Genomic DNA, 17,114 nt, shown 5'->3' with positions numbered 1-17,114 from the left:
CAGTGATTATTAACCAACTGTGTTAATCAAGCGAGTTCTTTCCTTCTTGGTGTCTATTTCCATGTGAGAAAAACAGAGGGAGCTGGCTCTGGCAACAGCTAAGTGTCATTTGTGTTTTGGTGGAATTTATCGGGATGTGCAGGGAATGAACAGGAAAAGGCAACACATGAATGTGGTATAAAGGGGAACCCTCTTCCCTCTCCAAGCTTCAATCTCACCTGGGAAATGGGAATCATGAGGATACCCACCACATGGTAGTTGATTATATTAAAGTTAATTGACTACAAACAGCACTTGCCTAGACATACCGCGCTCAGTCAGCGAAGGCCCTTATTCACTCTTATCACGAATGCTTCCAGAGCTCCACCATACTCCCGATTTTCAACCTCCGCTAAGGTCACAGCACCATGTTTGAGAGAACAGGAATGATCAAAGTGGAAGAAAGGGAGTCAGCCAAAATGACTGTTGAACAGCGATGTGTGCTGTTGCCCTTTATTGGTTTTACATACGAGTTAGTTTGCGAATACTTTCAGGAGCATGTAAGTGTGAAATTGGAAAGCCTTACTGCAGGACTGCCACAAGCCACTGCACTGGCGATATAAAAGGGGAGGAGGGGCAGGTAAGCAGGGCAGGGACAAAGGGAAGAAAGGAGAGCAGCAGAAAGCAAAAGGAAGGGGAGTCCTATGGAAGGACACAAAAATACTGGCTGGGGGTGAATGATTCTAGAAGCTCTTTGCCAGCTGTACTGTTGGGGACATTCTTATCTGACTTCAGCTATGTTGCTCACTCACTCATCCCGTGCTGCTGCACAAGCCATTCCTCTGTATGGGGCTCCATTTCTGGTCCTGGACACCAATACATGACCTCACTTTTTCTGAATCTCACACAAGAACCCAGAACACAATCTAACGTGCAGTAGAACTCAATGTTATTTCAGTGTAACAAACTGACTAATGCATTCTTCAAACTCATGCTAATTTACTATTTCAAGTGGAAGGAAAAAAAAAAAAAAACCCTCCAAACAATTGGTTGCAAGTGACCAAATATAACTGTGTTAGTCACTCTTCTGTTGCTTGGACAAAATATCCAACAGGCATCACTTAAAGGAGGAACAGCTTGTTTTGGCTTAGGGTTGCAAAGATCTTAGCCAATGGCTAGCTGGTTCCAGGGAAGCAGAATGTCATGGCACAAGGGTGCAGCAGAGCCAAGAAGCAGGAGTGAGCAGGAAAGAGCTAGAAAGGAAAGAGACATCGTCCAACTAGGCCGTACCTCCCAGGAGCCCACTTAGCTATGATCAGCCACTGGTTAATCAAATGATGAAGTTAGTGACTTCACAATCTAATCACCTTTATCTTTTCTATCTTAACTCAATCAAATTGACTCCAGATTAACTGTCACAATGATTATGGCAGAGGTCCTTGTGTTGTTTGGAATGAAGTTCTCCAAAGACTCATTCTCTGTGGGGATGTTTTGCTCCGGTAAAACAAAGACGTGTCATGTTGAGCTGTAGGGGACTCAGGTCAACAATTTCTGACATTGCCAGTGAAGCGGAAGACCCAATACTATTAGGACTACTGGACTCTTTTAGAATATTTTGCTGAGTTAACACACCTATAATATTCAAATAACGGAACTAAACAAAAAAGGGGATACAGATGAATGTCCATTTTGTATCTGTGTATTCAAAATGGTTAGGAGAGATAGTTGCATTGTTTTAACGAATAGAGGGATTTGTTCTAATAGTGTTTGTAAATAGGATATCATGTCCGCATCTTGTACAGCAATTAACCACTAGGAAGAATGTAAAAAAAAAAAAAAAATGTGTCAAGAGTTTGCTGTGTCTCAAACACTACCTCTAACTGCTTTACCCATAATGAATTATTTAATCCTCAAAACCATTCTATGGAAAGAGAGCAATTTATAGGAGAGGAACTGAGGAAGGCCACCGGCTATCCCTGTTTGCCTGGTGCTGAGGATATAAGACTTTCAGGGCTAAAGCCTGAAACAATAGATTGACTGTACCCTAACACCAAGGCACACAGAAATTGAGTAAATGTTCCATGGTTACCAAGTGGCTGAGTTAGGATTATGAACTCATGAACCCCATCACCTCTACTATAGGCACAATCGAGGCAGAGATGAGCCAATTGAGGAAACACATTAGCCAAGATGCAGACTGAGCTGTGCACTGTGCTTTCCAGCACGGAGGCTGGCACACACAGGCCTCCAAATGATTGTGGCACTGCCTGATACAGCTGTGTGACCCTGGGCAAGTCACTTAACATTCCTGGGCTGCAGCCATTCTCATCTTCCAAAACACAGGGAAAATAAATCAAGGATGGCAAGTAAAGGGATTCCCTTGTCCACAGCAGATAAAATTAATTAGGTCATTTTTTTTCTGCTCAGTTTTTCCACTCGAACTTGGCCTTCAGAACCCTTCTTACATCTGCATATCAGGCATTCACAACCCATCCACGGGTGCTGAGGTATAGTATGAACTTCATAGCCTGTTGATATCAAACTCACTTCCTGAAATTCTCCTGGTCTCTTATGATTTGGCACTTAGACTAACACCCAAGCACAGGAAGTAACAAATGGCAACACCAAGTGCCATGGTAGCAGTCTCCACAGACTTGGCAGCCACTGGTGCAAGCCCGTGATACACATATATATGTTATGGTTTGTGTGTATTTGTCCCCCTAAAGCCTCATGCAGTCATGGGTTGGGACTTCTAGAGTTTGAGATTAATTCATGATCAAGGCTGGGATTATGGGTGTGAGTACTACACCCAGCCTGGGACGGATAGCCTGAATGCAATTTAAGGGAGACAGACTTCCTTTCTGTTGCCATTGTTGCTGCTTCTGCTCCATTTTGCTCTCTGCTCTTTGCCACTGCTGTGAAAGCTTGCTCTCTGCCCTGTGCCACTGTGCCTTGGAGCCAGCTGAGTATGAACTGAAACCTCCAGTAATTGTGAGCTAAATAAGTCTTTCCTTCCTTCATTTTGAGTGTCAGGTATTTGTCCCAGCAATGAGAGAAGAGTAACTGAGATAATATCTCCCAGGTATGAAAAGCTGGGGCCCTGGGCTTACCATCCTAGCTCGCCATTTATTAGCTGTGTGGCCTTAGACAACTTATTTCACCTGTTTTTCTTTCCTCAGGTACCAACGGAGGATTATAATAGTATCTACTCCCTAGAGTTATGAAGACTGAGCTAATATGTATAAAATAATTAGCATACAGTAAGTGCTATATCTGTCAATATTGGGAGTCCTCAACATCTCTGAGGTAGCTACTAACAGTTGAGAACACTGAGGCTCAGAGAAATTTAGTTCAAGACAGTGAAGCCAGAAGTCCAGATTCAAATTCTGGTTCCAAAGCCTTTCCTCTTAAAACACAATGTCACACTGCACTGCAATAAATAGACATTTGCTAGAAAAAGGAATGATAAAGTGATTGTAGCCATTAATCTTGACTTACTGACTTCACTGGATTAACAGATACCTAGGACAGAAGGAAAGCACATTCCTGGGTGTAGCTGCATGGGCCCTTCTCATTGCTCCCTAGCACGGCTGCTCCGCTGCTCTACTTCCCAGAACCATCAACTCTGCTTCATCACACGCTTTCACCATCCTACCTTGGAGCCTATAGACCATGGGCTGAATCCCCTGAAGCCCTGAGCCAGCTGAACCTCTCCTCCCTTACATTCTGGGTAATGGGGATTAGATCAAGCAATGGGAAAATTCTGCCTTCAATACCTGCCAATTTCCCTCGGTGTCCCTGATCCCCAGGACCTAGGGCACTGCTTTGCTCTAGCCCTGGGATACGCTTACCTTAACCCCCTGGCTGTCTACTTCATTAGCATTTAGAGAGGGGATATCAGCTGATCTGAGCACCACTCCACAGGAAGGGGGGTAGGGAGTGGACAGCCACAGTGCTGAGTCTCCAGCTTCTGAGAAACGCAGAAGAGATTTTTTTTAAGATTCCAGTTATTGGTCTTCCCATATCAGTAAAGTGAATTTTGTTATTTTATAGATCTATATCTTTCAGGTAATCAAGAAAACAGCTTAGAGAAAATGGGTAAAGGGATTAAGCAACTCAGTACCTATGCTGTATCTTATCTACTTCTCCCTCCTAGTGAACCTCCTAAAAATACTTATCTTTTTGTCTTAATAACCAGTTATTTGGAAAAAACTATTCAGGTGAACACCGAAGTTCCTACAGCTAAGGTATTCTTCACCATGATATATCCAGAGACAGTGAAATGGTGTCCATATTCCATCTAGTGCTTTCTGTGTCAAAGCAGGAAAGGGGCCTGGCCTTACCAAGGCCTTAGCAAGAACAGGCCATGGAGACCAGAAATGGGTTTTGCTCCTGCTTGCAAACTCTTGAGTTTTGCTGCTGGGCAGGTTACTAGCTGAGCAGACATTCTGAAGCAGGTGACATGGAAGTGGTCCGTTCTTCCATTTTAGGGCCTTCACAGGATAATAGGATATGAAAAGGTCCCCTGACATCAGATGGCATCAAGATGTAGGTCTCCAGTTATCCATCTACACTTTTAGGAAGTAGTTCACTGTCTCCCACCCTCTTCCTTTCTCCACAGACAGGTAAGAAAGGTAGGCATAAAGAAAGTGATCTGGAAAAATCTAGATACATGTCCTCCAAAGGCACTCATGTTGATTACCACATAAGGTAGGTTCTGTGAAGACCAGTAATGGCTAGACTCTCAAGAGGCTTTCTCCCTTTTAAACCATTATATTGAATGCAGGAAGCATAAAGAAAGCGACCCCTTGGCTGGTTACTGATTCTGCACTGCCAAGGGAGAAATCACCAACATGTGAAAGCATCCTCAGAAAACACTGTTTTTACCTCTAGTATTGGACCCATGAGCATGTGCATAAAATGTGAAAGCAGATTTCGAAACAAAACCAGACCAGATCTCACTGGTAAGAGCACTTGACTAATAGGTACCAGGTCCTGGATTCAATCCCACACATACACATGGACATGTTGAGTTTTATTTATCTTTGGATGAAATCAGTCACCCAGGCTGACCAGAACTGGTCTCCAAACTCTTGGGCTCGTTAGTCTCCTACTTCAGTGCACTGAATAATAGCTCAGAACACGGGCAGGTATGAACCCCATGGTATGAACCAGCTGGAGTATTTTAACACAAGGGAGCAGGAAAGGACTATAAAACAAGATAGTTATGGGAAACCTGATTTGGAATCTGAAAATCTAGGCTCTGGCACTTAACCGTGTGCTCTTGGAGAGGTCACCGAACCTCCTGCTAGGACTAACGCAGTCAGTCCTCAACGTCTCTGAAGACCTGGGACAGTAAGCTGTTCTTGGGTTGTTTGGAGGCAGAGATGAGAGAACACAGAGGGCACAGCACTGGGGGCAGAAGCCACTGCTCCCAGCTTGCCTTTACACCTCACTTTACCAAACATTTGACAACAGTGAGAGAGAATTTACTGTTTATCAGATACAGTGCAGTGCCAGGGATATAGCTCAGAGGCAAGGTGCCTACCTGGCAAATGCAAGGCCCTGAGTTCAATTCCCAGTACCCACCCCAACCCCCTACCCCCGCAATTACATTAGGTACAGTGCTAAACTCTGGGTTTGAGCCAAGGCTTGGCTTAATTATATTAATATACCAACCTTCAATTTGGTTAATAGTACTCACTCACTGATTCGAGTTTAAATGAGAAAATGCCATAAAGAGCTTAGTACAGTGTCCAGCATATACAGAGCACCTCACATGAAGGTATGGTGGATGAATTAACTTAATAGGCAACATGTAACACCCAGCTGAATTCAATCAGCATGGCACTGGGTGTGGAAGGCCCACCTGAGGACTGCTGCCAACACCAGAAAGAGAGAACTGGGGGAGAAGGTGTGTTGTTGATTCTAGAGAAGCCTGTCGTGCCAGTTCTCCTGATATGAACTTGGCTGTTATCATCAGAGGAGCTCAGGACCTCACTGTTGCTGATGACTGTGGTTATTTTTAGGGAAGCTCTGGTCCTTGAGTGTCACTTCTTGGCTCGAGAAGATCTTCTGCCTGCTGGCACAGATCCTTCATACCATGGCACAAACTTTCTAGCTTCCAGCCTTCCCTGTGAAGATCTTCCGACCTTCCCCATGAAGATTGTTGGCAAACTTGCATGAGACATCGCTATAGGCTCTAGGTCCTCAGTTGAGGACTCACAGAGAACACTGCCATGGGCTCTTAAGCCTTTAGCTGGACCTGTGCAGGACAATGCCTTGGGATCCAGGTCCTCACCTGGATTCTCTGGGTCTCTACTGTGTGGACAGATCTCCTGCACGTACTCTTTGGCATTTGACTGAGTGAATATTATAAAATGATCCTAAGAATTATGTTCCATACTAAATCCTTTCCCTCGCAAACCCTGACTACAACAGAAGGGAAGCCCCAATTGTCTTGGCAAACAGGAGGCTGAGAGGATTGACTTGAGTCTTTTCCTCTTTCCACTTAGTCCTCCGCTGCCCGCTCACACCCCTAGTCAGGTACCAGGTAGTCAGCTTTGCACCACTGTACCAAAATATCTAAGAATTAACTTCAAAAGAGTAAAGGTTGATTTGGGCTCCAGCATTATATTTTCAGCACATGGTCAGTTCCTCTTGGGCCTGGGTAAGGCAGCAGGTCACAGCAGGAGGTAGGGTGGAGCAAGCTGCTCAGCTTGTGGCAACCAGGAAGCAAAGAGAGTGAGAAACCAGTAGTCCACAATCCCCTCCAGACAGCCCAGGGACCTAAGACCTCCTGCTAGACTCCTTCCCTTAAAAGCCAACCACTTCCAAACACCAAGCCTCTAAAAAACAGGAGGCTCTGGGGAGTATTTTACATCCAAATGACAGCAATTATGAAACCAAAGAGCTTGAAGGTTGAGGTAACTAAAACAAGGAACTAGTCAGGAAAAGAAGTAACTGAAAGGAAGCCTAGGAGTGCTTTTGATGTGGGTGTTAGCAACACTGATACATTCACTCTTACACATTTCAATGGTTAGGATAGGTTAGTGCATTTTCCACCAAGAATGGTCTTACAGTAGGATACAAAAAGCAGGAATAATCCCTCCACATTACCTAATGCATAAAGCTGTCCTTCCCAGTGTGTGTGCCACACAGGATCGTGAACACAGCAGGTCAGGCACATGTGGCAGCAAAGGCAGCCTTGTGGTTTGACTGTGGAAAGCAGCACAGACACCATCCCCAGGTACATGGGTAGTAACAGTCTCTCAGTATCAAAATAATGGTTTCAATCACACATCTCATGCACAGAACCCTCAAGTACAAGGATCACCTCCAACAAGGAAAGCACGCCAGTTGCACGTAAGCACCCCTAGACTGCTCTTTACCCAGCTGAGTACTAGCCTTTCTGACATCACCTTCGACCTTACTCTTCCTGATGGTGAGCAAGTGCCTGGAATATCCTTCCCGTCCTCCCATTGTCCTTACCCACTATCAGTGGAAGGAAAACTTAAAACTACATTTCCAGCACTTTCAAGTCAATGGATATAACGACAGGCTACAAATGTGTGTTCTTTCATAAAGTTTATTTAAAAAAAAAATATCTTTTTACATTTTTACATTCACCTCTCAGAATATTTCATGGTACCAACTAACGATGTTATATAAAAAGCCCACCCACTGCCTGAAATGGCTGCAGATTAACCATGTTCTCATATTAAAATGTTTTGATCTCTGAAAAAAAATGATACAAGTACCAAGATTCCAAATTCCCAGATGAAAAACAAAATTGTTAAATAAGGAAGAAATTATTTAGTAAAAATTCAAGACTAACAGGAAATGTGAAAAGAAAAATAAAACCAAAAAATACTGTAAAAAATAGAATCCCACCCACCCAGAGTTAGGTTATAAAATACAATCAATCCCACCCTACTCCCTATTTCTCTTAGAAAAGCCTCCTGGTCCTGAACACAGGGTCTCATGTACAAATATGTATAGCTTGATTTTCAGATTCATCTTCTAGAATCTTAAATCTTGTCCTAGTTAGAAGTTTAAAGTACAAATTAGACTAGACATCTACAAACACTGAAATCCAAATGAACGGAAACACTTTGCCTTTGGTATGGCTACACAATCTACCTAGAAAGTGTACAGCAGGACAACAGCCTGGGGAGAAACGGATACAGAGGAGAGAGCACAAATACTTCCATTTGAAGGTAAAATAAATACTGGGACACATCCGGAGCAAACGCTGGACACAACACTTGAGGCAGACCAAACCACACACACAAGTTCCTGGTCAGAACTATGTGGACCAGCCTTTTGCAAAGGGTCACTTGCAGGACACAGCTGAACATGTGTGTTGGGCTCTACCGAAAGACCTTGTACAGTAAGAATGCCAGTAAGGCTGAAAACCTCTTGTTCCAGAAATCTCAAGAGCCTGCTTCCTCCTCTAGTTTAAGTATCTGTGCATCACAGAAGGAGCTCCATTAAGAGGCCTACTGTCCCTGGTCATCACGGAGGACTGTCAGGATGGTTCCACTACCATGTTTGTACCTCTGGGGTAACTAAACAAAAACAAAATCTAGTATCCTAATACAACTTACTATGCTGTGCCTTGGGCCTGCTCCCATCTCCCCTACTGCTGAAAGGTCATGATTAAGGGGTGTGAAGACACTGAGGTGAAGGCAGTGAAAGGCTCAAGACCATGTCTAAACAAGGCCTCAAACATTACAGAAAAAAGAAAGATGCCTGCACACTGGTCTTCAAAGTTACTCCACAAAAGCACAAAAGTGACACCACACAAGGAAAGAAAAAAGGCCACTTGCTGCTGCACAGCTTCCAGTGGCTATCAACACAATCCTTTCCAATAAAGACACTTTGGCATACTGTTGGACAAGGAAGATGATCCAGTTGCTTTTTATTTTAATTTCTTAGACTTTTGATGGCAAATATATACTGAATATGTAACAAATTATATGATATGACACACAACAGTGGCAATTCAAATAAGTAGCTCCTCAAAGCATGAACAGCCCAGGACAGGGCAAAGAAGCTTCTGTTCACTATGGCCTTGGTTCACTATAGTGAAGATGGTAACAATGAGGGGATGGAGGGCAGAAAAGAAACACAACACCCAGGGACCTTTTGATAAACATTATCATTTATCCTGTTTTCTCAATAAGACTTCAACACCAATTTTTAAAGGGGGGCAGGGATGTATATAAATTAAAACAAAAATACATCTGTACAAGGCTTTTTACTCTTGAGAACCACTGGTCTCAAGGGAAGTCAGAATTCAGGGGATCTGTCATCACAGACCCCAACTTGCTATGCAGTATGTACATCATAAGGAGAACAGGAAGCAAGTCCAGAGGCCTGTGATCAAGGAGCCAATGGAAGTACGGACAAAGATGTCCTAATACGTGTAAGTTCTGACTGCACAGAGAGACCCTAACAGCTACTCTAGCACCAAATGCTTGAAACCTCGTTGGCAGCTGGAATACAAAAACACCACCATTCAGTGAACCAATCACTTCTCCAATCAAAAGAAAGAGAGGAAGAAGCAGAGCATGCACGGAAGGCTGCTTCTCCAGGACTCACCAAGGAAGAGTGCATGTTTGGTGGCAGCCACAGCACAGCTTGCCTCTCCAATAGGGCCTGGTAACAAGGTTCCATGGTGCAGAATGGCCAATGTGTGCTCATGGTACCACACCAAGTGACACGGGTTATGCAGGGTCTACAGATCATTGATCATTACACTGTCAATCTCCCTGCCCTGCCTACAAGCTAGGCCAGATGACCAGCCTGCGACAGCTGCTACTTCTACCTCCTTGGGAACTAGGGAGGGAAAGGAATTACAAATGAAAATGTCTGCAATTATCGCTTGTGCCAGCCTAAGCTAGAATAAGTGTGTCTGACTAAATCACCTGCATTAAATAACATTTAAAATATGGTAACTTCAGCACATTATGAATATGAAATGTTCCTAACCCAGATCTATTTACTACAGTGCAGTCTCCTGTTGTTCAGCCAGGGGAATGGGTGGCATGTGCCAGATGTTACATAGGCATTAATTTCTCTGAGAAGGCTACGAGCCAGGAGAATTAATCTCCTTCTGCTGGGACCTCTGCCCCAAGCTGCTGGGAAAACAGTGAATTGGGCTTGACAAGGGAAGCAGCTACGTGATCCACTAATCAGATTCAAGACATGAAAATGCACCACAGAGTGTATTCCTTCCTGCTCTTTGTCACAGGAGAAAGACCTAAAGATAATTAACAAAAAGGCTTGTCCCTTTAAACTCAAAGGTTTTAAAAAGCAGGTGAAAGAAAAAATAAAGAAATAAAATAAAACAAACTCCCAATACTCCTGAAAGAGTCCATCGTTGCCAGATGTCTAGAAGAAGTCGTGACGAGAAAGAATGACAGAAAGATGGAAGTGGCCAGCCACAAAAGTGCCTTGCAGAATCCACAACGGGGTTCTCCATTTCCAAGGCCAAGTAGTTATTCCCGGTAAGTTAAAAATTTTCTAGTAAGAAGAAAACAAAACAAAAATAAAAACCACTCCAAAAAAAGGGTCAAGGGAAGAGGGACACTGTAGAAAGTCAAGCCGCTGACCGCCGGCGTATCACAAAGAGCCCACGCTGAAGCTGGCCCAGATAGATCCTCATCTTGGTGCTGTCGCTTGTCTTCCTCACCCAGATCTGCAGGAACAGGAGAGGGAGTGAGAAGAGAAAGGCTGAGAGACACGCAGGGGCAAATCAGAGCACTGCAATACTTGCAGGAGTTAGGCTGGGGAGAACACTGGGAGATCTCAACACCTGAAGCTGCCCAGGCACAACTTGAGTGACTGTGGCCACTGTGGCCCTGGCTCCACCAGCCCTGATGCATTCCTCTCCTCCACAGGGCCAACCTCTGACCAAGAGCCAGTCAGCATAGCAATCGTGGGCTCCATCTTCTCCCTGGGTCACAAGAACTCCCCTTGTACTGGGAACTGACCCTAGGGCCTTCACACTGAGCTACATTCCCAACCCCTTAATTTTTTTCTTTTCTTTCTTTTTTTTTTTTTTTTTTTTTTTAAACTTTAAGATGGTCTAAGTTGCCTGGGCTGGGTTCAAATTTGCAGTCATCCTGCCTCAGCCTCCCAGAGTGCTGGAATTACAGATTTGTGCACTTTGTCTGGCCTTGATTCAGTTAATTACAGGCTTAGCAATACGCAACAGACATATTATTCATGAACATAAACTTCCTGCCAAATTTAAAATGCTTTCCTTACCCCAACGGACTTCCACATCATCTAGCCTTGTGATACTCTGCTTTTTCTGGATGGGCTAATTAAGGCTAATGGCTGTGATGGAAAAAACAATACTAACAACAAAAGATGCCCATGAGGGAGCTGGGGCCCAGCAAGGATCTGAAGAAAAGAGAACAGTTAAGACATCTTTTCTAGGGGCTAGGAATTTGGCTCCACAGTAGAACACTTGCCTAGCAAGCTGGAAGCCCTGGGTTCAGTCCTCGGCACCAAACCCCCCCTAAAAAAACAATTCAACCAAAAAAAAAAGACATCTTTTCTCCTCACTATTTCCCTCACCCACAGATGGGATCAGTGCTGCTGACCCACAGGGCAAAGGTGTGGAGCTACATGAACTTGTGCCACAGGGGACGGCCAGAGCCCTCTATTGCTCTTAGTGAACAGTACCTGCAGGGCACCTAGGGGAGGAGGCAGAGGCACCTGAACGAGGCCTCTCGAACTCGCACCACTCGCCAGATACTGCCCAACTCACTGAGCTGCTGCAGCTCGGAACAAGCCTGTGGAGTAAGCAATACTATGGGCCCCATTTTACAGAAGACACCAAAGCTGGGAAGGCTGAGTCGCCCGTGCCAAGTGATCACGGTGCTGATGGCAGTCCTTTGCTCTTCACCGCTCAAGCGGCCTCTGACTCTTCTCACCTAGCTCTCTGTAACACACAACTAAATGGAACCTAAAGCCTGCATTTTAGAGGCCTGCACTTCCTCTATACAGTGCTGAGCTTGCAGATGCACCTCCTCCTTCCCCTATCCAGTTTTCAGGTTTTAAAAAAGCGTGTTCTCAAGTTTCACCTTGATTTCTTTAATGTGATTATTCAGCAACAGACAGACTTTAAAAATAAAATATACTGGTTTAAAATTGAAACAAGCTAAAGATCTCACATGAAGCTGAGCCTCTAAAGGAACATACAGAACCATTTCAAACTGAAACTGACCCCAAGAGGCTTGACTCAGGGAGTCACTAACGCACTCAGACCCACCACCAAAGCTGCCCAAAGCTGAGTTACAGCATGGCCACACAGCTCCAGCATCGTTCAGGAGCTCAAATGAAAAATGCACCGCAAGACTTCTAAGAACCAAGGGCTGCTCCAGCTCACACCCACCGCCTGCAAAGCCCGAGGCCTCTTCCCTCCCAGATGCATCTCAGACATTCTTTCCTGACAAAAAGTGGTAACTTCAATAGGAGAGGCTGGGTAAGGGGACATGGAGCCTGTGTCTCTAATTTCCTTGGGGTGCCACAGAGGAGAACAGGCAGCAGTTCTGAAGCTGGGTGTAGGAGCAAGGTACCAGGAAGCCACAAGGGCTTTTGCAGAGCAACTCTTGAGGGCAGGTGCAAATGGTGTTTCACCAAAGCGAGGCACCTCTCCAGCTCCAGTTCTGGTTCCAGCTTGGCCTGAGGTGACTTAGGTCCTGAGTCCTGACAAGAGTGACATTCATTTATCTGGAAGGCTCTCCCTAACTTCTAAGTAAACAATCATCGTGCACACTAGTCACATTTGAGGGCATTTTCAATTCAGGAAGCTGGGAGAATACGAGAGGCTTAAGTTATTTCATAATGCAGTTTCATTAGATTTACTGTGCACTGGCACGAATAAGTTACAGAGGGTAGACACGTAAAAATCAATTTCTTTGCAGACATTTGCAGAGTGATAAAAGATCAAACCAATCCAGCCACTGAAGTTTTAAACCCTTTTTTAACAATGCAAGATAGACATTGCTGGACACTCTCCTAATGAAGGACCATGCAGAGAACTTGTAGGGTAGTCACACCACGTGTGGATGCAACTCCGTTAAAAACAGACCCTTTGGCAGGAGACCAACGCCCAAGCAAAGAGCCCGGCAGCCTACTGTTTGGGCACAACAGGACACACCAGGTGGCAAAGAGCAGCCCAGGAGTCATGCTGACTGAAATGCACTCACACTGAGTGCTGAGTGCTGGATCTTGTGGCAGGTACTCAATACATGACACAAATCTATGAGATCATGCAAAAGCTCTAGGGAGATAACACAACAAAGGTGGAGTATGCTCCACAGGCAAGCCCCATTCTCAGGAGACACCAGAAGAAGCGAGGCCAGGAAGGTACAGATCTCACATGCTTGCCTTCTGCTCTCTCCTCAACGCTAGCTCAGTGGCTCCCAGATCAAATACTGCAGAGAAAGCTCACCAATGCTACCAGGGATACTCAGGGCTCCACACACTGGATGCAAACACGTATGAGACAGAGCTTAAAGGGTGGCTCTGACTATGCCACAAAGTATTAACTTTTGCGTTAAACCCACACATATTAGACATGATTTCACTTTTTTTCTTTTTTGAGACACAGTCTCGCTATGCAGCTCAGGCTGGCCTTGAGCTCACTTTGTGGCCCAGGCTAGTCACAAACTCAGAACTATCCCCTGCCTTAGCCTCCCAAGTGCTAGCATTACAGCCGTGCACCACCATGCCTAGCCTATCATTTACTTTATTGATAGAACTTTCAGATTTTTCTTATTTTCTGCTCTTCACAGAGCACATTTTGCTTTCCTCAGTGAAGAAATTCAGTCCATACCTCATTGGCTCCAACTGAGCTGATCACACAGCTCAGTTTCTGGTTATCCTTTGACTCCAGGTAGATGGCCTGGCTCTTATGGTACCTGCAAAAACAGGGCACAAATGTAAAAAAAAAAAACAAAAAACAAAAAAAAAAAAACAAAACATAAAGCCGTCTTAATCATTTGTATTTGAGCAAGAGTTGGACTTCAGAAGATTTTAAGGCTCTCATCCTCAGATAGGATGACATTTCTTTCTTAATCTTACAATCTTTGGTCCCTTTACAAAAGGAAAAGCAGCAACTGAGGAAAGAGTTGGAAAACTATGATTTACTTTTTATTTGAACTTATAATGACCCAGTTCAAAAACTAAAGTAAAAATTTTACAGTAAAATCTGTTTCTACTTTCTAGCTGCACCCCCAAACACTGAAGGCAGCTGTGTGGACAAAACAAGTGGGTGGGTTTGAAAAATTTTGTTACCTCTTTTCTGTCTAAGAAGGAACTCACAGAAAGAAGGCTGAATTCAGCCCTTCATTCAGTCACTCAACATCAAGTGCCTACTGCAGGGGTTGGGAAAAAAGAGTGACCAAGGCTCCAGGTCCTTGCTGCCGTGGAGCTTCATAGGGGCAACATCTCATAATCTCATCTGGCAAATGCCAGTTAGGCCAAGCTTTGAAGTTACGGCATGTACCAAAGAGCATCAGATGTGGCATGATCTGGCCTAGAGAAGCAAGAAAGCTGCTTTAGAGGAGGACACAAGCCAGAAGCTCCCCTTTCAGCCCCTGCATCTATTCTCCTGGCCTACAGTACAGAACCACTTCCAACCTACAGAAGTTTATCCTTCCAAGAATGGAAGGCCACAGCCCAAATGGGACAACAGCAAGAAAAGGCAGCTGTTTCTTACAAGAGTTAGGAATTAAGCTAAGCTGCTACTCATTGCTCTGGCTGAAGCCAGCCCCAGTTCAGGTGAAAGCATAACCTTTGGTTCACTGTCGACAAAAACCCAGCTACACAGATCTATACATACATGTAAAGTCTACCCAAGCACATCTCCCAGCAAAGTATTGCATCTTCTTCTCATTTCTCTGGAGGCAGGAGCCAGATTCTGATTTGCTAGTACAATGAAATAATCTACTGCCTAGCCAGCACCTTCCAGGATGTCCTTCTCTCCCACAGTGAGCTTGTTCCAATCTAGGTCTAAGCACTCCTTAACCTGCTACTTAGGAGCTAGAAACAGATTTCCTAGTTGTTAGTTCCTGAAAACATTGTTTTAAAAAAGTGAATCACAAATGCAAGAAGAACAGTGTGACTAGTTTAAATCCAAGTTTTAAAGTTGCTTTTCGCCATGTATTATTAGTTGGCAAACTGGGTCAGAGGCCCTTCATTAAGTTAAGCACTAATGTGGTATGGCCTTATGCATTGTACAATGCATAAGGCCACACCACATTAGTTCACAGCAATCTTTTAACATTTCGCTTGGTTTCCCTCCCGTATCTAAGCCACCTATACTATGTAAACAGTAATGTCTTAAGTAATGTTTAGAATAAAAATACAAAAGAAAAAGAACACTCACAGTTATTCTATGGAAACTACGGGTTATTAAAGAGATAGAAACAAAACAAAATGCAATTAGCTTGCAGGCACTCTGATTCTACTTTCTAAATAATCTCTAAAGCAAGGTCATGGGTGTGGTATGAACATACATCACCGCACGAAAACAAGCTCAATACAGAGCTAAGTAGAGCCAAAAAAAAAAAAAAAAAAAAAAAAAAAAAAAAAAAAAAACCTATGTCTACTATATTCTTGTATTTCTAATAACACATGTTTGACTGGTTTCATAGTGCCTGTCAGGAGTAGCGACTGCTGTCCTGTCTGCCACCTCTGGCTCTCCCACGGAGCGTGGCCTGACATCCACCAAGGTCTCCAGGCACTACAGCAGCCAACTTCCAAGCCACCTGATCCCACATTCCCAAGACCTTCTGGGGATTCTCAGGTACTAAATTAAATGATTTTAGGAAAACATTATCCCTGGACATCAAATCTGTTAAATTACTTGAATTCTCTGAAACTAAAGTGTTCAGATGGGTATTTTTTTTAAGATAAAACCAAAAGTATACAACATCCTTAACATATAACCTCACTTGTCAATTTTTAAAGAATAACAAAAGAGGAGAAAGAATTCAAAACATATTTAGAAATAATATGTTTAAAAGCAACATCAACAGAACCAATTTAGTAGAAATGTGCCATCTTTTCTTGCCAATTAAATCCATTTTATAAGCTACAACTCAGCTGCTGAAAAATTTTATTTTTCAAAATGGCCTCAGAGAATAAGTCCTAAATGTCAAATTGACTTTATTACTAATGGAAATTCTGACCTGGGAATCCCCACAATTAAGCTCTTAAAGCTCTGTGCCTCACTATTAAACCCAATGAACTAAAATTACTATACTATTTTAGAAGAAAGCAATTTTTTTAAAAGGTAGCTCCAAAAGTAGGGCAAGGGAGTGGGAGGGGAGTAATGCATTTCCTATCCTGCTGGGGATCCTAATATTAACACTCCATTTCCCAAAAACTGAGACCACATTATAACTACAGAACCTCCAGGGTCCCAATTCTAGTGGAAAATACTGCTTTAAGAGTACATCAACAGAGAGCTAGAGGGTTAACACTACTTGAGCAAGTGGTGACTTCATCTCTGATTTGCATTAATAATCCCAGATTTAAAGTGAAGAGAGAGAGAAAAACATCGTAGTTCACAAGCACCATCAACTAGTTATTTTAAAATATCAGCTACTTGCACAGTGTTTTCTGAGAGGGATCATTAGTCCAAATCAAAATCAAAATGTGAGGAAAACTTACAGTATAATATAAAATGTCTTAAAAGCAATAAAGGACCAAAGCAAAAGGAAGATGCTTAACTTTCAAAATTAAATGTAGCTTGGTAAGTGTTCACACCAAGATGGGAGGCCTGGATCATGCTCACTTTGCTGAGTCATTTAAAACTCAATGAAATGTATTTCACCAAAAATACTTTTATAACCATGTAACTCAGTTGTGTCCCAAATTTTCTGATCAAGGAGATTATGGGGCCACAGAGGAAAGCGATCGACGATGCAGAGTGTGCCTATGGAGAGTCACATGGAGAGGAAACATTCTCTCAGGCTTTCACAGAGAGCAAACTGGTCAAGCAATGGCCATGACTCATCCACATGAATGACACTGACAAAGGATCTACAAACTGCAGTACAGGGTTTCAGGATAAATCCTGAGGGGATTTGACTGACCTTGTCAGA

General features: G+C 43.6%; 1 protein-coding gene across 1 annotated transcript in view; it reads right to left on the bottom strand.

The window, feature by feature from the left end:
• Nucleotides 1-9,246: 9,246 nt before the first annotated feature.
• The window catches only part of Suds3 (SDS3 homolog, SIN3A corepressor complex component), a 36,842-nt gene continuing 28,974 nt past the window's right edge, over nt 9,247-17,114 (bottom strand). The window contains exons 11-13 of the mRNA XM_004636236.2: nt 13,838-13,922; nt 10,599-10,684; nt 9,247-10,509 (exon numbers count right to left, since the gene is read on the bottom strand). Of these exons, the coding sequence (XP_004636293.1) occupies nt 10,485-10,509; nt 10,599-10,684; nt 13,838-13,922 (196 nt within the window). The 3' untranslated portion in view covers nt 9,247-10,484. The remainder of the gene's footprint in view (nt 10,510-10,598; nt 10,685-13,837; nt 13,923-17,114) is intronic.

Source organism: Octodon degus, unplaced genomic scaffold (assembly GCF_000260255.1).
Source record: "Octodon degus isolate 3935 unplaced genomic scaffold, OctDeg1.0 scaffold00079, whole genome shotgun sequence".
NCBI classification, from domain to species: Eukaryota; Metazoa; Chordata; class Mammalia; order Rodentia; family Octodontidae; genus Octodon; species Octodon degus.
This window is presented reverse-complemented; position numbering and strand designations above follow the sequence as displayed.